The sequence below is a fragment of the Macaca nemestrina genome, chromosome 5 (assembly GCF_043159975.1).
Source record: "Macaca nemestrina isolate mMacNem1 chromosome 5, mMacNem.hap1, whole genome shotgun sequence".
Classification (NCBI taxonomy): Eukaryota; Metazoa; Chordata; class Mammalia; order Primates; family Cercopithecidae; genus Macaca; species Macaca nemestrina.
In genome coordinates, this window is record NC_092129.1 from 155,972,856 (window position 1) to 155,995,557 (window position 22,702).

The window sequence follows — 22,702 nt, forward strand, 5'->3', positions numbered from 1 at the left end:
TACTGCATATAGCATTGTAGCTGCAACTGGGGCTACTACTTGGTTGAGTCTGCAGTAGTTAACTGTCATTCTTCAGAGTCTGCCTGGCTTTGTAGAGAGCTGGTGAGATAAAGGTGGGGGATAATCATGTCTACCACCTTTGTATTCTTTTCATCTTTAAGATTGATATTAACCTTTCCACTCCCACTGAGATGCAAAAATTTTTTTCTGAGTACTCTTGGTTGGGGAATGGGTAGCAGTTTCAGAAACAACCACTTGGCTTTTTCCAGTACAATAATTCTATAATAAACCCTAGCCCAAATGATCAACGTGGGGTTACTCCAACTCTAAAGTATGTTCATATTTTTATATTCAGAAATGAGAGTAATATATATTGTTTTATATTCAGAAATGAGAGAAATGACCAATGCAGGCAGAGAGTGTCTGTTGACCCAATATGAGCCTTATCTGGGCCAGAACTTCATTTCTTATCTGGCCCCTATATGCCCACATCCTAACAGGAGGCCACAATGACACTTTGGGTACCTAGGTATCAATGTCAACTCACACTTTGTGTAAAAGGTTCATCCTAAAAAGCTTTGGATATTCCTCCTTTCTCCAATATGTATCTAACTAAATAAATGTCCTGGACTGCAGTCTTTCTGTAGAAGACTTGGGGAAATGTTCCATATGCTATTTGGTTTAGTGCTACATGGTCTGTCCTCTTGGGGACACAGCCAGTTCTGAGAATTAGCTCTAGTCCAAAAACTACAGAAGGACTTGAGACTTTTTATTATGATAGTTGCCCTCAGCCTTATCACTTACCCTTGATTTTTTAAAAAAGTACTATGGATCAAATAATATTCATCTGTATATAAGCAACATCTCCCAGGGCCCTTGCCAGAATATTAAATCATAGTAGAGTGTCTCTATCTTGATACATTCTTTCTTATCCAAGTTTATATATCAGATTCCTGTTGACCCAGCTCTCTTAGGATCCAATTCTATATGTATGATCCTAGGTCCTGACACTACGTGTTGGCTAGGTCCTACAGCAACTTTGGTAGATAGTGTTTTTACTCCCTTTGCAGACCCAGTACTTATCTAGCCAGATTTTGCTGTGATGTAACCCTAGGAACTAACGTAGTGTCCAGTTGTGGTGGTGAGGTGTGTCCTGAGCGGGCACACATCTTCAAGCAAGTAGAGAACACTAGGGAGGAATGGGATACTTTTGAAGGTCCATAGGGTTCAGGAGAATCTGAGGAGTCAAGACTTTTTAGTGCTTTGGCCTAGATACCCGTATCCTCAATTGTAGAGTTCCATTTCTTTCCAATTAGCTCTCTGGCATTAGTGTAGCAAGCCTGCTGGATGTGACATCTTTTCTCAAGCTCTGCTACACATTCAGCTGAGCCCCAGGCCTGATCCTCAGCCTTTGCTTCCCTGTGGCTGAAGGAGACTCTTTATATGGTACCAGGAATGTCTCTGAATTTTTCACTTCGCCTTACATTCATAATCACCCAATTCCATTGCTTTCTTCCAACGCATCTGTGGTCCTCAAAAACAGCTCTACCATTTCAAAGTCATTATAAATACGTTTTCTACTTAAATTCTAAAAAAAATATTAGTAGAACATTCTTTCTAGGGCCTTTTGTGTTCCGACACGTCTTACAGTATATGCCAACAATGCAAGGCCCTGATCATTCTTTTGCCCATGCTATTTCTCAGGGTTATTTATGCAGCTCATAAGCTACCCCAACTCTTCTTTGTTTTTAGTGGCTCCCAGGCATCCAAACTATGACAGTTCCCTCAGCTCTCCGAATGAGGTAAGATAGAAACCAGTCCCTTGGGCCACCCTCCAAAGAGCCAGAACAGAGGATGCATGCTCCAATTTTTTCTTTCTCCCAAGAAAGAATTCATAAGCCAGGACATTGTCACCTAGCTCTGAGCTGTGCCCACTTGGGGGAAGGGCTGACATGACCCCTATGGTCTGAAGTTTATGTTCCCCCAAAATTCTTACATTTAAACCTAGCCCCCAAGGTGATGGCATTAAAAGGTGAGGACTTGGGAGTGATTAGGTAATGAGAGTTCTGCCCTCATGAATGGGGTTAGTGCCCTTATAAGAAAAGGCTAGAGGGAGCCTATTTGCCCCATCTACCAAAACAGGACACATAGAACGCACCATATCTATAAAGTAGAGAAAAGTTTTCACTCTATGCCAAATCTGCTATTGCCTTGACCTTGGACTTCTCAGCCCTCGGAACTGTGAGCAATGAATTTCTGTTGTTTATAAATTACTCAGTTTAAGGTATTTTGTTATAGCAGCCTGACTGGACTAAGACATTGTGTAAAGTGAAATTGTACTTCTTACCCATTTCAATGTAGCAGTTTTGGCTTTTAGTTCACCTGGGGTACTGCAACTTTTTAACTTGATTCTAGAATTCTCATAAGGATATGTTGATCCATATATAATTGTTCATCAGCATTTCTGTAGGGGAACAGGGCTAGTACTTCCAATTCTGCCATCTTTCTGATGTCACTCCTAACCCAGAATTTTAAATCCAGTGGAAATGTCCTTCAAAAATAAGAGTGAAATAAAGACATTTTCTATTAAATGAAAACTGAAAAATCCTTCTCCAGCAGACTTGCACCTGCATGGAAAACCAACCAACCAAACCAAACCAAAACCAAACCCTAAAGAAAAACAAAAAATCTTCAGACCGAAGGGAGGTGAGGCTGGAAACTCAGATCTACAAGAAGGAATGAAGAGCATCAGAATGGTGAATATGCATGTGAATATAAAAGCCTTGCTTTTTAGTTAATTTCTTTAAAAAACAAGGGATCATTTAAAGCAAAAATAGTATCATTTTAAGCTGGCAGTTACAACATACAGAGAAGTAAAATAAGAATAGTACTACAAAAGATGGGTGTATTAGTCTGTTATCATGCTGCTATGAAGAAATACCCAAGACCAGGTAATTTATAAAGAAAGGAGGTTTAATTGACTCACAGTTCTGCATGGCTGGGGAGACCTCAGGAAACTTACAACCATGGCAGAAGGAGAAGCAACATCTTCTTCACATGGTGGCAGGAGAGAGAAGAGAACAGAGTGAAGGGGAAAACCCCTTATAAAACCTCAGATCTCATGAGACCTTAGTATCATGAGAATAGCACGGAGAAAACCACCCCATGATTCAATTACCTCCCACTGGGCCCCTCCCACCACATGTAGGGATTATGGGAACTACAATTCAAGATGACATTTGGGTAGGGACACAGCGAAACCATATCAATGGGCAAGAGCAAAGGAATAATAGTGTTGTAAGTTTCTGTCTATATGTGAAATGGAAAGTGTTAAATATGCAACTAAGACTAAAATGTGAAGTGATACAATATTATTTCCAATTAGGCTGTGATAAATTAAAGATGGGTACTGTAATTACTGTAACAATCATCAGATTCCTGTCTATTTCCACTGCAGCACTTACTTATTCAGAAATGGGTTTATTTTTAAGTCTATAAAGCATAAGTGAGTCTACATTTGCATGTTTCTTCAAATGCCCTGGCCTGGAATGATACCTAGCAATGTGTTTACATGGTTCATAAACTTGCAAAATTTGACGGGAAAAAATGGATATTTTAGCAACAGGTGTTTAAACCACTGTTTGTTTGTTTCCATTTCTGACTCCCCATCTCTTATTTTTCTCTTGTTGAGTGGCACTGAAATAACAACAGAGAATTTTAGCATCTGGTAAGGGGACACTATCTTAGAAATAAATCATTTTAACTACAATTTGAAAAGATATTTTGGCATGATTTAAGCAATAAATGCTAAATTACAAAATGAAATAATTTATTAAAGAACTGAGAGCAAATTTAAATTTAAAAATTAATGGAGGCTGGGCATGGTGGCTCATGCCTGTAATCCCAGCACATTGGAAGGCCAACGTGGGCAGATCACCTGAGGTCAGGAGTTTGAGACCAGCCTGGCCAACATGGCAAAACCCTGTCTCTACTAAAAATACAAAATTAACTGGGCGTGGTGGCACATGCCTGTAATCCCAGATACTCAAGGTATGAGAATCGCTTGAACCCGGGAGGCAGAGGTTGCAATGAGCTGAGATCGAGACACTGCACTCCATCCTGGGAAATAGAGCAAGACTCCTTCCCCACCCCCTGCCAAAAAAGTTCATGGAATGAGAAACAAAAGAAAGATAATAAAATCAATGGAAATTATTCTGACATCAGGAAGCAAATTATAACAAAAGAAACAATGTCAAAGTATATGAAATCAGCAACTCATTAAGAAAAAAAGCTAAACTTTGAATATGGTAAAAAATAGGCTCTTGGATTAATTCTCTAGTGAAGAAAAGTGAATCACTGAACACCTTGAAAAGAGATTTAAATTTCTTGCACATTTGACACAAAATACCGATATTGACAAAAACAACATAATATGCCATTGGCAATGAGGATATCTAAGACCAACTAGTTAATGTGTCATCAACACAGAGATTCTCAGATTAGTCCCCACATAAAAAAATTTTAATGTCCTGAAATCTTGTAGGTCATAATTGAAAGAAACTTGTTAGAAGTTTACTCAAATGTCAACAATTTGAAAAGCTTTTGATCAACTATGCTAGAGGAAAGGCTACATTAACTTTTTATTCTTTCTAGAAAAATTTAAATTATGAAATTAACGTATGAAGAAGCAGTCCAAGAACATAAAGCCAACAAATTAGGGGAGAGTTACTATAGGTGTCAGGCAGTTAAATAATAAAAATATTTTGTTATTTTTCTGATTTTTGTTTGTGATGGTTGGGAGACTTTAAAATCTGTAGTATGGCCGAGTGTGGTGACAGCAGCTCACACCTTTAATCCCAGCACTTTAGGAGGCAGAAGCAAGAGGATTGCTTGAGCCCAGGAGTTTGAGGCTGCAGTGAGCTATGCTCACACCACTGCACCCCAGCTTGGTTGACAGAATGAGACCCCATCTCAAAAAAAAAAATTGTAATGTGATATAAAGAATGTATTTTCCATTCTATTTTTATTATTTATTATTATTATTTTTTGAGATGGGGTGTCACTCTGTCACCCATGCTGGAGTGCAGTGGCACAATCTCAGCTCACTGCAACCTGCACCTCCCAGGCTCAAACAATCCTCCCACCTCAGACCCACAGGCATGTGCCACCATGCCTGGCTAATTTTTGTATTTTTGGTAGAGATGGGGTTTCACCATGTTGCCCAGGCTGGTCTTGAACTCCTGAGCTAATGCAATCTGCCTGCCTCAGTCTCTCAATGTGCTAGGATTACAGGCGTGAACCACCATGCCTGGCCCATTTTCCATGCTAAATCTCAATTTTTTTTTCTTTTTCCTTCTTTCTTTTCTTTTTTTTTTATTTATATATATATTTTTAATTTTGGAGACTGTGTCTCAGTCTGTCACTCAAGCTAGAGTGGAGTGGCATGATCATGGCTACTACAACTGCTGATTCTCCCTGCCCAGCCTCCCCAGTAGCTGAGACTAATAGCATGAGTCACTGTGCCTGGCTAATATTTTTTATTTTTTGTAGAGACAGTCTTACTATGTCACCCAGGCTTGTCTTGAACTCCTGGACTCAAGAGATCCTCCTATCTTGGCCTCCCAAAGTGTTGGGATTACAGGTGTGAGCTATTACACCTGACCTAAATCTCCATTTTCATACCTATGTTTGTACTTGTAATTTTGAATTCTTTTTCTCAAGTAGGGTCTCTTGAATTGTATAAAATGGATCTCCCTCTGTCTGTATTCCTCATTACATTATAAACCCCATGAGGATGAGGACCTTGTGTCCTTCATTATTATATCCAGCAAGCCCTTGGCACAAAGATAGCATTCAATGGAAATCTATATATGGATTTCCTATATATGGAATGAATGAATTGTAAAAAATCAATTCAACCTCTTAACATGTATTATCTGTCTTCTCGATTTCTATTGCTACTGCCTTGATTCAGGCCCTCACTCTCTCTACCCTGGATTCTTGTAGTAGTCTCCTAGCTGGTCTCCCTGCTTGTAGACTCATTTCCTTACAGTCCATCCCCACATGGCTGCCAATATAACATTTCTAGAAGTAAATTTGATCAGATTGCTCAAATTCCTTGGTTAGGGATCCAAAAAAAGTAAGAGCTGGTGCCCCTGCCACATAATCCACTCTCCAGTCATGCTGATCAGCCCAGTTCTGTGGATGTACCAAAGGATCTCACCCCAGTTCTGCTTTTGTACATTTGATTCCCTCTCCCAGAAATTTCTTTCCTTTGCTCCTTTTCCAGTGCACACTGGCAGATTCCTGCTGCTTCTTGTTTTGCCCCATTAGTTTTCCTCTCTCTTCCATGCCACGAATTCAAACTAATACATACATTTATTTCCTACATACGTACTTAGCATTTTATATGTTCCAGAGACTATCCTCATCGATTTACAAGCACTGATTTTATTTTACTTCATTTCACATGCATCAGTTTTACGTAGTTACTTGTTTACATGCTCTTCTTCTAGACTTTGGGTTTCCAGAAGACAGAGGTTTGAGAGTAAAAAACAAAATAACAAGACCACAACAAAAACAACTCTGTATTCTCGTCCCCACCATTACCATCTCCCCTTTGTGATGTCAAAGAGACCAGAGGAAGTGGACAGACTAGGAGAAGCATAGGTAAGTATTAGAGACAGAAAAAGTATGAAGTCTCTTCTGTGAGGACTAACAATAGTGATGCCATTTTACAACCTTGATGACTGTGTTCTCAAGAAACAAAGCAAATGTTAACCCTGCCCTCAGCTTCAACAGAGCATTACAGCCCTAACCGCAACAGAGCCCAATGACCCTAACCACATCTGTCCCCAGTTGGAAAGTCTGCAAACAGTTCCAACTGGCCAGCACTTCCCCAACCCCTCCCCAATAGGAACTTTATTATAAAAGCCTCAGCTTGTAAGCGATCAGAGTATCAGCCAGATTCCTGACTGGAACTCTTCGCAGGCTTATTCCTGTGAATAAACCTGTTTGGCCGTGGAATTGCCTCCTGTTACTCGCTCTCTTCCTTTATATCTTCCTAACACCTTCCAGCTCTAATGTTTTGCGTCTCGATGACCATCTAGCTCCTAAATGCTGGGAGCCGCTCCCCATAGAAATCCCTCGCCGCATTTCTCCGCCTCGTAACCAGTGAGGCTGGGATTTTTGGCCCCGGGTTTTGCAATAAGGGAGTCACCAAGATGCAGCCACCTCTGGAATTCCTAGAAAGGAAAGAGTTGCCTGGCTTCAGCCAGTAGGCTCAGAACGGCTGACGCATTTCCGGCCTTTGCGGTTGATCGGTCATTGGGGTGCTGCAGCCCCGCCACCTGTTCCGTAGCTTCCCGGTGCCCCGAAGGTGAGTCTTGGTCCCTGGTCGCGACCCGCCAGGCTCCCGGAACATTTCAGGTCTGTGCCTCGAAGTAGGCGGGGAGGGAACGTCTGCGCAGGCGTGACCCACGCCCCTACACATTCACTGGCCTGAAGTCCCAGTGGAGTAGGTGGAGGTCCCGCCCCTGATCCTGAAGGTTAAACAGCCTTTCCTTGTCTGAGATAACGCCCGGAGCTCTTTGTCCTGCCTCCAAGACGATTAAGGAGCGCAGACACAAAAGGTGAGGTTAGAGCGAAAGTTTAATAAGCGAAAAGAAAAAGCTCTCTGCCAGCAGAGATAGGCTCCCGACCCGGAGTACCCACTATGGGGCCCTTTCTGACGTTTTTGTGGACTGGAAAGGAGAATGCGCTTAGTCTGCGGGCTGTCTTGGCGAACGCTTGACTGAGCTTGGCCCAGGACCAATCAGGAGCTGCAATGATGATTCATAGATGCGGCTTAGCTTGGCCCAGGACCTATCAGAATCTGATGTGAAAGCTTGGGCCCGGACCAATCAGGGGCTGAGGCGATGATTCATAGAAGCTGCCGTGCTAATGAAGGAAAGTAGAGCTCCCGCCGGAACCTACCAGAGCCCACCGTGCCCATACCCACAAAGGAGAAGAAACTTTTCCTGGGAACCTGCTGACTATACAAAGGACAAAGGCATTATGTGCCAGGCCTTGTTCCCTTATCTGAGTGAGCTGGCTGTTCTGTGCAAGTTTTTATCCAAACGGCCCGAGGTTTTTCTATCTGTGCAGCCGTGGGCATATCTATAGGCACAACACCCTGTGCTAGTTCCCTTATCGGTGTCTGCAACGTGAATGTTTTCCCAGGCTGCGTTTTATGCTATGTGGAGATGAGACACTGACCCATGGACGGGGGCGGGCTCTCCAGGGACCCTTCCCTTGCTATCTACCTAAGGCAAGCTAGGTAGCTCCTTTCACAGGGTGGTGGAAGAGACCCCTAGAGAGGGCGGAGCTTTAGCAGCGAAACCGAGGTCGAGAGGTAGAGAAGGGGTGGACTTCGCTCCCTGTCAAAAGCCTTATTCAAAAGCCTTATTTCCTATATACACGTAACTTTTATTTAATAAGTCAACATTATGCAATGTTTGTCGCATATAATGTTTTCTTTAAATATTGTAAAACCACAAACCTCATAACTTGTCACCTCTAGTTTCTAATGCATCTCTAAAAATTAGGGACATTTCCCTACATAGCCACAATATTATTAGCACACCCAACTAAGTGTAGGCGCTTCACCTAACACCTAGTTCATGTTTAAATCCCTCCACCCCCTGTTGTTCCACAGATGTCTTTTACACCTGTTTGTACCAACTAGCATCCAATCATAGACCACTCACTGCATGTAGTTAAGTCTCAATCTAGGGCAATTTTACCCTTTGCCTCCCTTCCTCCCATCCCATTGCCTTGTTGAAAAGGAGGCTCTTCCAGTCTTCCTGTAGTGCATCCCCAATTTTTGATTTGACTGTTTCCTCATGGTATCTAAGTTCTTCCTCTGTTTTCTTGTCATCGTACTTGGTTATCCTTTGGGATGTATTTTACAACACAGATGATTTGTGATTTACATGATCTCTTTGTTGCTGTTGCTAATTATGCTGACGTGAGATAACGTTCTCACGAATGAAAACATTCTCTTTTATGCTCTTTCTGCCATGTTTTTATTTCAGTGAAGGACAATGGGGACACATCAAACTCTGCACTGTTTCACTCTTTGCTGTCTGACACCTCATAGACACTTACGGATTAATGAATTCCTTTGTGGATTACAGGCAATGCATAGAAACTTAATCTTGTATTTAGGATGAGCTCTCCCACTTCCTCCAGGAGTATACCTTGTATACATTTTTCAAATTATGGCTTTTATTTTATTGTATTGTAATTATATCCTCAAGAGCTATAAACACCTGTGTATTCCCAGCTCTTAGCACAGCTCCATAAATTGATTGTCCAGTGACTGAACTGCTTTTACAAAGGTTAAGCTGTTTCTCCTTTCATGTGTACAGTAACATCTAAACTAAGTGGAAGTCTTTCCAGATTCAGTGCAATAGCCTTCACCCCCTCCACTTTACCCTTTTTTCAACTCTTGCCTCTTCTGCTTCTACTCTTGCTTTCTTCTTCCACTCTTGCCTCTACCCTCATTCCCTCAGCTCATTCTCCATCCAGTAGCAGAGCTTCTCAGTACATAATTCAGCCTTGTCACTTCCTTTCGTAAAGCCTTCAGTGGTTTCTCTATTGCATTTATAAAATCCTAACTCCTATGCCCTACATGATCTGACTCCTGCTTGTCTTGCCAGCCTAATATTTTGCCACTCTTCTCCCACATGACTGTAGACACTCCAGCCTCCTCTCCTGTCTTTGATGGCAGCATGCGCTTCCTCAGGGCCTTTGGATAGTCCAGAGTGCTCTTCCCGTCCCTCATCCCTACTCTGTATGGCTCACTTCTTTTGCACTTAAGGGCTCAGCTTAAATGTTACCTCACCTCCCACCACCTCATCTAAATAGGCTACATGTATTTGGTAACTCAGTGCCTCGTTTATTTTCCTCAAAGTAATCATCACAACTCATAATTATTTTATTTGCCTCCTTACTTATTTTTGTTGTTGCTTTTATTTTCAGTTTGTCTTCCCTGTTAAAATATATACTTCAGCAAAACAGGGCCTGGTCCCATCTTTTTCACCACTGTAGCCCTAGTGCCCAGCCAAGTACCTGGTATGTTATGGGTGCTCAATGAACATTTATTGACTAAATGAGCAAGTAAATGGATCAGTTACTAGTAATGAGTCTCTCCTTGTCCCTTGCCTCCTGAGCCTTAGTTGCTGATAAAGTCATAAGTTGAGTCAGCAGTCAACTGCCTTTTATTTTTTTATCCCCCTTTCATGCCCTGGCATGAAACAGTGAGCCTGGTTCCCTACAAGCTGAGACATACCACATTTAATCCTGCAGGAGTTGAATTCTAGGATGTCTTTGACTGTTTCTGCAGTCAAGTCAGTTAGCCCACAGCATCAACTCCACTAACTACTCTGTGTTTCTGTTTCTGGTCCACTGAGATTTTTGTCTTGTATTTGTAGCTGGCCATATCTTTTTCTTTATCTCCTTTTATATATCATCTTCCAATGCCAAATGTTTGGAGTCAATTGGTAATTAGCCATAAATTGGCCTGTTTCATATACCCTGGAAAAATGAATCCAATTTTTAATGTTGCTTTTGAGCTGTTGTTGGGATGTTCAGGGGGATACCCCTGGTGGGATCTAAAGATGGGCTTCAGTACACAAATGGGAGGTCACCACTGGTCACTGTCTGTCCTGGATTTTCTGGAATATTTCTTCTAGTATTTTCAACTGTCCACTGAGTATTAACACATGACATCAATATTTTATTTTATTGGGTTTATTTCCTCTATGAAGATATTCAATTTACTAATACTACTTTACTAATAATACCTGCTCATTGATATTTATGTAATAATTGCTATGGGCCAGGTGCTGTGCTAAGCTTTTTATATGCATTACCTTGTATAATCCCAACACTTATAAGAGGAGTACTATGATCATTACTGCTTAGAGAGGTCACAGGATATGAACATTATTCACTGTACTGCAGTGCTTCACTAAAGATGATTTTAAATAGCTTATTCCATTTAATTTGTCAGATGTCTATCAAGTATTTGTTCCCTGCTAGGATATCAGATGACACCAAATTTGCATTTAATCAAATAAATCAGGTAAACAAAACATTGACGATGCATTCATAATTTTGTGGCAAGTCCAGACTTGTAAGTCCTCTAGGCATTTTAAAAATAAGAAGTGTCTGTAATCTGTAGCCGTTTGGGAGAGGAGATAGGAAGAGATGGGAGGACTGGGGAACATAGGGTAATGCATATACATCCTGGGAACAGGAGTGGTTTGGGGGGACAAGAATAAAGAGTGTATTTTCCCTTTTGTGTTTCCTTCCCTGTCCTTACCATGGCTTGATGAAGTGAAAGGGGATATAGGAGGGGAGAATATATTTATTTGCCTGGAAAACATTTCTGGAGCACTGACAGTGGGCTAGGCACTGTGCTATGCATTAAGGATAAAGACAGTTCATGGTGGCATAAGACCAGGAGGTAAATCCTAAGCACCAATTGTGGGGAGAAGAATACAACTGATGGAGGAATACTCCACCTGTGGCTTTGGGTATGTGAGAGATTGCCTGTAGTGATCCAGAAAACAAACAAACAAAAAAAAAACAAAATAAAAAGAGCCAGCTGTATCTCCATGGTTTCTCAATAGCATTAAAGTACAGAACCCATATTTGCAGAACAATTTTTGACTATAAACCTAAGGCCACAAGAAGCTACATGTTTAATAATAATGGAATCCAATACAAATTCATAATTAGAAACTGTCAGACTTTCAGTCTTCCTGAACTGAAGACTCAACAAACCAAATTACCAGATAATACAGTAAGGAGTAAAAAGATATACATATCGCCTTGGACATTGACAAATAATAAATGCCATGGTCTTTGTAACTCTTCAAATTCTCAATTCTGTAACATAATTTTATGTGAATATTTTATTAAGGTCTGTCTTTCCCACGGTAAATACCATAAAGGTAGGGACCTTTCCTTTCACCAATTTGAACTAAGCACCTCAACACTATTCCAGACACCTAACAGACACATGATATATGAATGAATGGAATAAATGCATTTTCACCCAATAAAGTGTAACTGAAAAACTTCCAAGTGCTCTCAGACCTTAATGATTCCATTAGCATTGGGCAAAAGTCAGATAAAACTTAAATTACACCACTAAAGTCAACATTGTATCAGTGTAACTACCATTAAACTTCCCAACTTAAAAAGCCACAGTGCTGCAACATATTCTTACCATTTCCATCCTGAATCTTACTCAATATTTTTTTTAAATACATATCTAACACCATGACAATGAAATAAAAGCCTTGCCTCTCAGTGTTCCATATAGTAAAGTCTAATGTCTCAGCCTAGAGTTGAAGGCCGTTTTCTGTCCCCTATAATGCATCTTTTTAACCTCATCTCTCACATTTTTACCCACAACCCATATTCTATAGTTCAGCTTTGCCTGTCCTTATCGCCGTTGTGTGTGCCCTTAAATACCTTTCCTCATGTTGTTTGCTTGATTTATGATGGCGGATCCCTTCCTTTCTCTGCCTGATAAATTCCTGTTCATGATTTTAGCCTAATTCAAATGTACTTGCCCCTAAGTCATATTCTTTCAATGTTCCATACCCAGTCAGAAATTATTTTTTCTATTCTTTACTCCCTGAATATTCTGGCGAGGCCTCTATTACAGCATTAATCATCTGATATTATAGCTAGTTTTATATATCCTGTTCTCCTCCTAGATCTACCATATAAACATATTGCCCAGGCCTTTAAATCACTTCTACAGACTGAGTATCCCTTATCCAAAACCCCTGGGATCAGAGTATTTTGGATTTCAGATTTTTCTGGATTTTGGAATATTTGCATTAAACTTAACAGATCCCTAATCTGAAAATCTGAAATATGAAATGCTGCAATGAGCATTTCCTTTTAGCATCATGTCTATGCTCAAAAAGTAAATATCTCTTGCTTTTTTATTCCACAGTTACCTAATTTTCCTTCCCAGAGGTTCACCCTTCTATATCAGTTATCTGTTGCCATAATAATGTGGTATAATAAATAGCCACAAAACATGAGTGGCATATAGTGATAAACTTATGTATAGCACGTGAGTATATGGGGCATAGCTTACCTAGGGTGGGCAGGCCCTATTTATACATCTGCATTCAGCAGCTCTGCAGACCTCAGGCTAGGCCTGCTCACATGTCTGGCAGTTAGCTGGCTGTCAACTAATCTAGGATGGTCTCATCTACTCCACTGGGGTGATCTGGCTCTGTCCTACGTGTCTCTTATCATCTGAAAAAATATCCTTCTTCTGGCAATTTCAGAGGGCAAGAGTAAGCAAACCCAGTTACACAAGTACTGTTCAAACCTCTGCATGCATCACATTTGCTAATATCATTGGCAAAATCAAGTCATATTGTTGAATTCAGTGTCACAATGGAAGGGCACTGCAAAATATTAATACATGGCTACAGGGAAGGGGGAAGACTTGAGGCCATTAACGTACTCTGGAATAACCTTTTCCCAGTTGCTAAACATATGTAAGTCAGTAACCATATATACATTGTATTAACATAAATGATAGAATACCATTCATATTTCCATACTTTGCTTTTTTCCCCACTACTTTATGATTTATTTCCATTAATATATAATGCTCTATCATCAGGTGTCTTCTAAGGAAGATTAAATCAGAAAATTTTAAATCACAGTTATCCTTTCACCTAAAGCCAGAGTAAGCCTTCTAAATTAACCCCAGGAATGGCTTCAACAGAGGAACAGTACGATCTTAAGATTGTGAAAGTGGAGGAAGACCCTACCTGGGATCAAGAAGCCCACCTTCAAGTGAACAACTTTTCTGGCCAAGAAGCCTCCCGACAACTTTTTAGGCAGTTTTGTTACCAAGAGACTCCTGGTCCCCGAGAAGCTCTGAGCCGGCTCCGAGAACTTTGTCGTCAGTGGCTAAGGCCAGAAATCCACACGAAAGAGCAAATCTTGGAGCTGCTGGTGCTGGAGCAGTTCTTGACTATCCTGCCTGAGGAGCTCCAGGCCTGGGTGCGGGAGCACCATCCAGAGAGTGGGGAGGAGGCTGTGGCTGTAGTCGAAGATCTGGAACAAGAGCTTAGTGAGCCAGGGAACCAGGTGAGAGGACAAAGATGGACTTCTAGACATTAAATACTAAATGAAAGTTGGGGTTTGGTGACACAGGTTGGTTGGCTATAGCTATATGTATTAGTTCCCTGTTGTGTAACAAATTACCCCTAAACCTTAATGGCCAAGACTACAGTCATCTGAAGACAAGATTCAGGTAGGTGGATCCACTTCCGAGATGGTTCACTGGTACAGTTGTTGGTAGGGGGCCTCAGCTACTCACCGGCTATTGGCAGGAGGTCTTAGTTCTTTACCATGTTGGTATTCTTCATGGGGCTGCTTGAGTGTCCTCACAACATGTCAGCTGGCTTCCTCCAGAGGGAAGAAAGAGAGAAAGAGAGAGAAAGGAAAAAGCCACAGTGCTTTTTATGACTCAGAAGTTATATACCATCTCTTCTGCCTCACTTTCTATTCAGTAGAGTTGAGCTATCAAGTATAGCCCACATTCAGGGGGCTGGGGGTGGGCAGTTCGATTCTACCTGGTGGATTTATTTTAAACCACCATACTAAATTGGGCCACTCTTCCCTGTTTTGCTTTTGGGTATGGAATTAAACTCTGGTCCTTCCACTGTGACATCTCTCTAGAAAATGTTTCATATAGTTCCATGTGATATCTTTCATTTCATATTAGCTTGGACTCCTCTAATCCCCCTCTTATGAACGAAATGTGCCTACCTGCCTTCAGGCTCTAGACCATGAACATGGACATTCTGAAGTGCTCTCGGAGGAGGTGGAACATCTGAAGGTCAAGCAGGAACCAACAGACATCCAGCTTCAGCCTATGGTGACACAGCTCAAATATGAATCTTTTCGCCTCCACCAATTTCGAGAACAAGGTAAGGATTTTGACAGGTCCTTTCAGGAGATCTCTGGCGGGTCTATATAGGGCAATAGTTAAGACTGTGGACTCGGGGGCTAAATTGCCTGGGTTGGAATTTAAATGCTGCATTTAATAACTCTGTGACAATGGACAAGTCAGGTAACCTCCTGGTGTCTTCAGTTTATGCATATTTTAAGTGGAGATAATCATAGCACGTCAGTCACAGAGTCATTTGAGATTTAATAAATTAACATACGTAAAACACTTAGAACAGTGCCTGCCTTGTAATGAATATAATATAGTACCTGCTTATGTGCATCCTCTCTGGGAGCCTCTGGGTGCTCCCTCCAGCCATTTCAGCAGTGCTGATGACCTTACTCTACTAGCTTAAACATCCCTGTTTAACCCAATCCCCTCCTTAACTGGCAGTTCTTCATTCCTAGAACATGTCTGTTTGATATGGATCTTTCTATTTCCATCCTATGATTGTGTTCTTTCATAAAGGAAAGAGATTACATTGTTTGGTCCACTTATTATTCCAGATGGTGAAAGTATACCTGAGAACCAGGAGTTGATATCAAAGCAAGAAATCTTAAAAGAAATGGAACATTTGCGGGATAGCAGACTCCAAAGAGACGTATCTTTGGATTCTAAGTACAGAGAAACTTGTAAACAAGACAGCAGGGCAGAAAAGCAGCAGGGACATTCCACTGCAGAGAGACGCCACAGGTGCAATGAATGTGGGAAAAGCTTCACTAAGAGTTCAGTACTCATTGAGCACCAGAGAATCCACACTGGGGAGAAGCCATATGAATGTGAAGAATGTGGGAAGGCCTTCAGCCGGAGGTCAAGCCTGAATGAACATCGGCGGAGCCACACTGGAGAGAAACCCTATCAGTGTAAGGAGTGTGGGAAAGCCTTCAGTGCCAGCAATGGCCTCACTAGACACAGAAGAATCCACACAGGGGAAAAACCATATGAATGCAAAGTGTGTGGAAAGGCTTTCCTTCTCAGCTCATGCCTTGTTCAGCATCAGAGGATACACACTGGAGAGAAGCGCTATCAGTGTCGTGAGTGTGGCAAAGCCTTCATTCAGAATGCAGGGCTTTTCCAGCATCTCCGAGTCCACACTGGTGAGAAACCCTATCAGTGCAGTCAGTGCAGTAAACTCTTTAGTAAGCGGACCCTTCTTAAGAAACATCAGAAAATCCACACTGGAGAGAGAACATGAGTGTGATGAGTTTGGAAAAGCCTTCAGTCATCATTGCAACCTTATTAGGCATTTTAGAATCTGTACTGTTCCAGCAGAACTAGACTAATTCTGTGGACCCTCAGACCCCTAAATGGGGCCATCTTGGAAAGTAAGATTTTCAAGTGGCTTATTCTGTTCATATAAAACTTATTTTGTATTGCAGTGAACCACTTGTCTACAAACCAGGTGTTGGTGCCTCCTGTGTGGATGACTGTGATTGTAGGGGGTTGCTGGGTGGCCTTCTTATTTCCTATCCTTTGGTCCATTTCTAATGATTTCCTTTAAAGGGACCAAATCTTATCTGGAAATAAATTGTTATGGAGGGGCTGTTTTTGAGCAATACTGAGCATTGAATAATTCTAAAAGACCAGTATCTACGTATACTTTTTTAAAAAAGATTGGCTAAGATCAAAGGATATTCAGAGGTGCATCTTTTTCTGTAAGAGTGACGTTTTAAACAAACATAAGGTTTTTGGGAATAAGAATTGTCCACATTCCCACAGGAAATCATTGCTATGGTCTCCCCTAGGAATGTGATAGATAGCTTCTATAAGCAGCATTATCCATGGTATAAAACCTGTAGTTTTAATGGTTTAGAAATCTATGTCTCGGCCAGGTGATTACAGGCGGTGGCTCACGCCTGTAATCCCACCACTTTGGGAGGCCAAGGCCGGCGGATCACGAGGTCAGGAGATCGAGACCATCCTGGCTAACATGGTGAAACCACGTCTGTACTAAACACACACACACACACACATACACACACACACACACACAATTAGCCAGGCGTGGTGGCGGGTGCCTGTAATCCCAGCTACTCCAGAGGCTGAGGCAGGAGAATGGCGTGAACCCGGGAGGCGGAGCTTGCAGTGAACCAAGATCGCGCCACTGCACTCCAGCGTGGGTGACAGAGCGAGACTCCATCTCAAAAAAAATAGAAATCTATGTCTCATTTCATATCTAACTCATGTTTTTGATATGAATCATCCATATATATGTTGATATCATGTTAATGAGTTTGATATGAATCATCAACGTAGTACGTAGCATATACATATCAACATAACTATGTTGATGATTCATATCAAATTCTCAATGCTGGTCATTACTGTATTTAAGTTTTCCATTTTTGTTACAAATAATAAGATGATACTTTAAAATCTCTGTTCTTCACAAGGTACCTCTTTAATTCATAGCCTTTTATGTCCGCATTATTCTTTTTTGGGGGTTGGTCAGCAACTTTGAGTGCCATTGCAGGCAGCATCATTGAAGTAGTTTTATAAAGAAAAGAAGTCTGATATCTTGGGCAGCTTGCTGCTTACTAGGGAGACCAGCATGCTCAGACATTTATTGTTAGGGTTAAATGTATGCTCTGGCACCAAGTTCAAATCCTTCCTCCCCATTTGTGAGCTGTGGGACTTTAGGCAACTTATCTAAATGCTCCTATGCTATAGTCTCCCCATCTGTAAAACAGAGGATGACATCAGTACCTTCCTCATAGGGTACATAAGATTAAATAAATACAAACTTGTACTTAAAATGTAGCTCTCAATAAATGTACATTATGATTTACATAAGAAATAATACCATTTAACAAATATAGGTAGAATTTTAAGTATCATGTTAAAATTAGGATATGAAATGCCTCTGCTGACATTGTTACTCTTTTCTCCATAGTCAAAACCTAAATCAGAATATTTCAAAAGAGAGGAAATAAAAGTTGAGCTTAAAACTGTTCTGCCCTAAACCTTTGTCTTTGAAGTTTATTTTTAAAGTGTTAAAGAATACATATATATGTGTATTTTTTTTCCTCATGGTTTAGGAACCATAAACGATTCTTTAAAAGTCACTTACTATTTTATTTGTCAACAGAACAATTAGCAATTAGCTGAATTCAGATTTTCTGGAATAGTGTTTATGAAATTGTATAATACCTACAAATCACTTGAGATCTTGTTAAAATGCAGATTCCTAATTCAAAAGGTCAGAAGGGGGCCCAGGAACCTACCTTTTAAATGAGCAACGCACTCCTAGGTGCCTCAGATGCTGCTGGTTCATGGAGTGCACTTTGAGTATCAAGGTCCCAGACTACCCTGAGGATTAGTATGGTCCTTTTAATATGCTAGAGGCATCAAGCAAATAATAGCTTCTTTTCCGTCCTTCCACTTGCAACCTCTACATCAGTAGGTAGTCCCTAAACCTGTGCTCCCCTCACTGACCTACTGCCTGTCCCACCCTAAGAGGACTGAGATGCCTGTGAAGTGCAATGGGCAAGTGAGTTGAGCTGAGTTTGTAGAGCAAGGCAGCGTCCTCTGCTCTGGAATAGGCAAATAGAGCTAAATGTTTATCCAGGCAATCTAAACAGGACCCATAAATGTTTATTTTAGGAAAAAGCTACTTCTACAGAGCTTCTGCTCCTCTTGCATGAGCTCGCAGGGCGAAAGGAAAGGGGCTGTTTGTTGCATGTTTACCAGCACCATGCAGACCTGCCAGTCCACACCCCCAGTCCTCTCTTGGGCTCTCTGAACTGCCTGGGCCAAAGCAACAAGGTCCCAGCTGAGGTTTCCTCATATATGGTGCTATGGCATGCCACACTTACCTTCAACACTGAAGCCTGGCGTGGTCCTTCTGTGACTCCAACCCCAGTGCTCAGACAGTCCCTTTCTCTCTCATCTACTCAGAAAAGCAAAGTAAAGCTCACAGAGGAAAAAGCCACAAAATGGAAGACAAAAGGGTGAAGGAGGAACATTTAGGGAATGAGGGACATCCCAAATGAGTAAGAGAAGAGGAGGGGAGAGATAGGGATGTAAAAAGGGCCCAAATGGGCATGCCTGTAGTAAAGAGAAAATAGAAGGGAGAATTTGGGAATGTTTGGGTTTTGTTTGTTTGTTTTTTCTTGTTGTTGTTGTTTTCCAGATTCTCTTTCACTGATCTGGTCCAAAGTGTTGTAGTAGTTGATGCCACTACTTCCTGCATTTGGCCTCATTAACAGTAACAAGAAGGATTTTCAGTGCCCCTATAATTAGAGGAGCACCAAGAGACCTAAAGAAGGGAGGCTCAGACTGTGGATGGGGGCACTCTGTCAATCAGCAAACATCCATGGGGCACTTGTTAGGCCAGTGGGTACCACTGTAGGAACTTGGGATACATCAGCAGAGCCGACAAAGGTTCCTGCCCTCACAAAGTTTACATTCTAGCAGGAGAGAAAAATAATAGACAATAATCATAGTAACTATGTAGTATATTAGAAGGTGATAAAGTACTTTTGAAACAGAAGAAAGTGGAGCAGTGTAAGGAATAAGATTTCATTATATGGTGCAGGCGATGCTTCATTGAGGAGGAGACATTTAAACTAAGATGAAGAGGTGAAGTGGGGGTCAGCTCGATGCTATCTAGAAGAAGGATGTTCCAGGAAGAGCTGAGCTGGTGCAAAGGCTAAGGTATGGAATAAAAATAGTTTTCCCACTGAGGTTGTCAACAGATTCTCACAATCAACCTAGAAGAGGAAGGCACAGGTGTTTGCCCTATGTGTTTATTGTGTAAACTGAGCACAGTGAAGTAAAAGTGATTGCTCAATGTCACATGCCTGTGAGGTGGCAAAGGTCTGCATTGAAGACTGAATGATTCCCCATCTAGTGTTCTTTTGTTGGAATTTTGTTTTCCAATCTGGGTAATTATGCTTTTTTTCCTTTTGTAGAAGCCAAACGTGATGCCACATAAACAGGTATTGAGTAATTATTTTGAATGAGTAGCTGTGCCCTGAAAGCACTGGAGGGAGGGGGTGCGGGGGATAACCTGTCAGGTGCGTTAATGCAGGTCAGGTGTGAGAGGCTGGACAGTGATTGGGAAAGTGCAGCGTCATGGGAAGGAAGGGCTGGGAAAGTGAAGACACAGTTAAGTTTGCTGCTTGGTAGCATAGCATAGCTGTAGTTTGTTACTATCTAGCTGTGTGACTGTGCACAAGTTACTTCACCTCTCTGTGCTCTTGTGGAAAGACATGAAGGTTAGGTGGGTGAGGAGAGAAATCTCAGGAGGTAAAGCAATACAGGTAAAGCATGTAAATCCATTTGTGGGGCAAGTGGTGTATGGGGTGGGGTGGGATCTGGAGTGGTTAGGAATTGGAAAAGAACGAAACAGAAGGTCCCAGGATGTTTGGGGAGTAAGGAAAAGAGTCTCCCACTTGCCTCTTTGCCCTAGATGGGCTCAAAGTGAGGAAGTTAATGACATGAAATATTCTCCAAGCCACCTAAGGAGGCAGCAGAAGGTGGGTCAGTGGTGCAGGACTTGCCCAGGTGTCAAGGTGCCCAAGGGCTTTGGAAGAGTCTCTGTTAAAGATTGGCTCAGCTCAGGGTGAGTCCGTGGTGAGTGGGGTTATGAGTCCTAGGGTGAGTGGGGTGATGCAGGGTGGGGATGCACATTGGGCTCCAGGCTAAAGCCCAGGAGTGACTGGAGGTGTATGGTGCAAGGGGTGCCAAGAACTGTGGTTGGATAAATGCCAGCATTTTAGGAATAAAAATATAATAATGATAATAGATACTTCTGAAATACTGTATGCCTGGCACTGTTCTAGTTGCTTGACATGTATTAGTTCATTTAATCCCCAAACATGATCTAAATATGTAGTCAACTCCATTTTAAAGATGGGGAAACTGAGGCACAAGGAGGTTAAGTCACTCACCCAAGGTCACACAGCTCGTAGGCAGCCGAGGCACGAGGAGATAGAGACACAAAAAACCCTCCAAAAAATCAATGAATCCAGGAGTTGGTTTTTTGAAAAGATCAACAAAAGTGATAGACCGCTAGCAAGACTAATAAGGAATAAAAGAGAGAAGAATCAAATAGACGCAATAAAAAATGATAAAGGGGAGATCACCACTGACCCCACAGAAATACAAACTACCATCAGAGAATACTATAAACACCTCTACGCAAATAAACTAGAATATCTAGAAGAAATGGATAATTTCCTGGACACTTACACTCTCCCAAGACTAAACCAGGAAGAAGTTGAACCCCTGAATAGATCAATAGCAGGCTCTGAAATTGAGGCAATAATTAATAGCCTATTAACCAAAAAAAGTCCAGGACCAGATGGATTCACAGCTGAATTCTACCAGAGGTACAAGGAGGAGCTGGTACCATTCCTTCTGAAACTATTCCAATCAATAGAAAAAGAGGGAATCCTCCCTAACTCATTTTATGAGGCCAACATCATCCTGATACCAAAGCCTGGCAGAGACACAACAAAAAAAGAGAATTTTAGACCAATATCCCTGATGAACATTGATGCAAAAATCCTCAATAAAATACTGGCAAACCGAATCCAGCAGCACATCAAAAAGCTTATCCACCATGATCAAGTGGGCTTCATCCCTGGGATGCAAGGCTGGTTCAACATACACAAATCAATAAACGTAATCCAGCATATAAACAGAACCAAAGACAAAAACCACATGATTATCTCAATAGATGCAGAAAAGGCCTTTGACAAAATTCAACAGCCCTTCATGCTAAAAACTCTCAATAAATTTGGTATTGATGGAATGTATCTCAAAATAATAAGAGCTATTTATGACAAACCCACAGCCAATATCATATTGAATGGGCAAAAACTGGAAGCATTCCCTTTGAAAAGTGGCACAAGACAGGGATGCCCTCTCTCACCACTCCTATTCAACATAGTGTTGGAAGTTCTGGCTAGGGCAATCAGGCAAGAGAAAGAAATAAAGGCAATTCAGTTAGGAAAAGAAGAAGTCAAATTGTCCCTGTTTGCAGATGACATGACTGTATATTTAGAAAACCCCATCATCTCAGCCCAAAATCTCCTTCAGCTGATAAGCAACTTCAGCAAAGTCTCAGGATACAAAATTAATGTGCAAAAATCACAAGCATTCTTATACACCAGTAACAGGCAAACAGCCAAATCATGAATGAACTTCCATTCACAATTGCTTCAAAGAGAATAACATACCTACGAATCCAACTTACAAGGGATGTAAAGGACCTCTTCAAGGAGAACTACAAACCACTGCTCAGTGAAATTAAAGAGGACACAAACAAATGGAAGAACATACCATGCTCATGGATAGGAAGAATCAATATTGTGAAAATGGCCATACTGCCCAAGGTAATTTATAGATTCAATGCCATCCCCATCAAGCTACCAATGACTTTCTTCACAGAATTGGAAAAAACTGCTTTAAAGTTCATATGGAACCGAAAAAGAGCTCGCATTGCCAAGACAATCCTAAGTCAAAAGAACAAAGCTGGAGGCATCACGCTACCTGACTTCAAACTATACTACAAGGCTACAGTAACCAAAACAGCATGGTACTGGTACCAAAACAGAGATATAGACCAATGGAACAGAACAGAGTCCTCAGAAACAATACCACACATCTACAGCCATCTGATCTTTGACAAACCTGAGAAAAACAAGA

The 22,702-nt window shown here is 41.4% G+C and overlaps 1 protein-coding gene and 2 long non-coding RNA genes across 6 annotated transcripts in view; 1 reads left to right on the forward strand and 2 right to left on the reverse strand.

Moving 5' to 3' along the window:
• The window catches only part of LOC105491614 (zinc finger and SCAN domain containing 31), a 33,550-nt gene extending 12,578 nt beyond the window's left edge, over positions 1 to 20,972 (forward strand). The window contains exons 1-4 of one of the 4 annotated variants that reach the window (XM_071097426.1): positions 6,577 to 6,669; positions 13,709 to 14,181; positions 14,876 to 15,026; positions 15,553 to 20,972. In XM_071097426.1, the coding sequence (XP_070953527.1) occupies positions 13,801 to 14,181; positions 14,876 to 15,026; positions 15,553 to 16,241 (1,221 nt within the window). In that variant the 5' untranslated portion in view covers positions 6,577 to 6,669; positions 13,709 to 13,800 and the 3' untranslated portion in view covers positions 16,242 to 20,972. Of the gene's footprint in view, positions 1 to 6,515; positions 6,670 to 7,311; positions 7,379 to 7,502; positions 7,632 to 13,708; positions 14,182 to 14,875; positions 15,027 to 15,552 lie in introns of those variants that run through there. The other 3 variants (XM_024795979.2, XM_024795978.2, XM_024795980.2) reach the window with 3 other exon arrangements.
• On the reverse strand, positions 6,431 to 13,979 carry LOC139363474 (uncharacterized). Its single transcript, XR_011623916.1, has 2 exons — positions 13,860 to 13,979; positions 6,431 to 7,820 (listed from the first exon to the last, which is right to left on the reverse strand). It is a non-coding gene; the product is annotated as an uncharacterized lncRNA (long non-coding RNA).
• On the reverse strand, positions 14,010 to 14,994 carry LOC105491613 (uncharacterized). Its single transcript, XR_011623912.1, has 3 exons — positions 14,866 to 14,994; positions 14,414 to 14,502; positions 14,010 to 14,148 (listed from the first exon to the last, which is right to left on the reverse strand). It is a non-coding gene; the product is annotated as an uncharacterized lncRNA (long non-coding RNA).
• Positions 20,973 to 22,702: the final 1,730 nt, after the last annotated feature.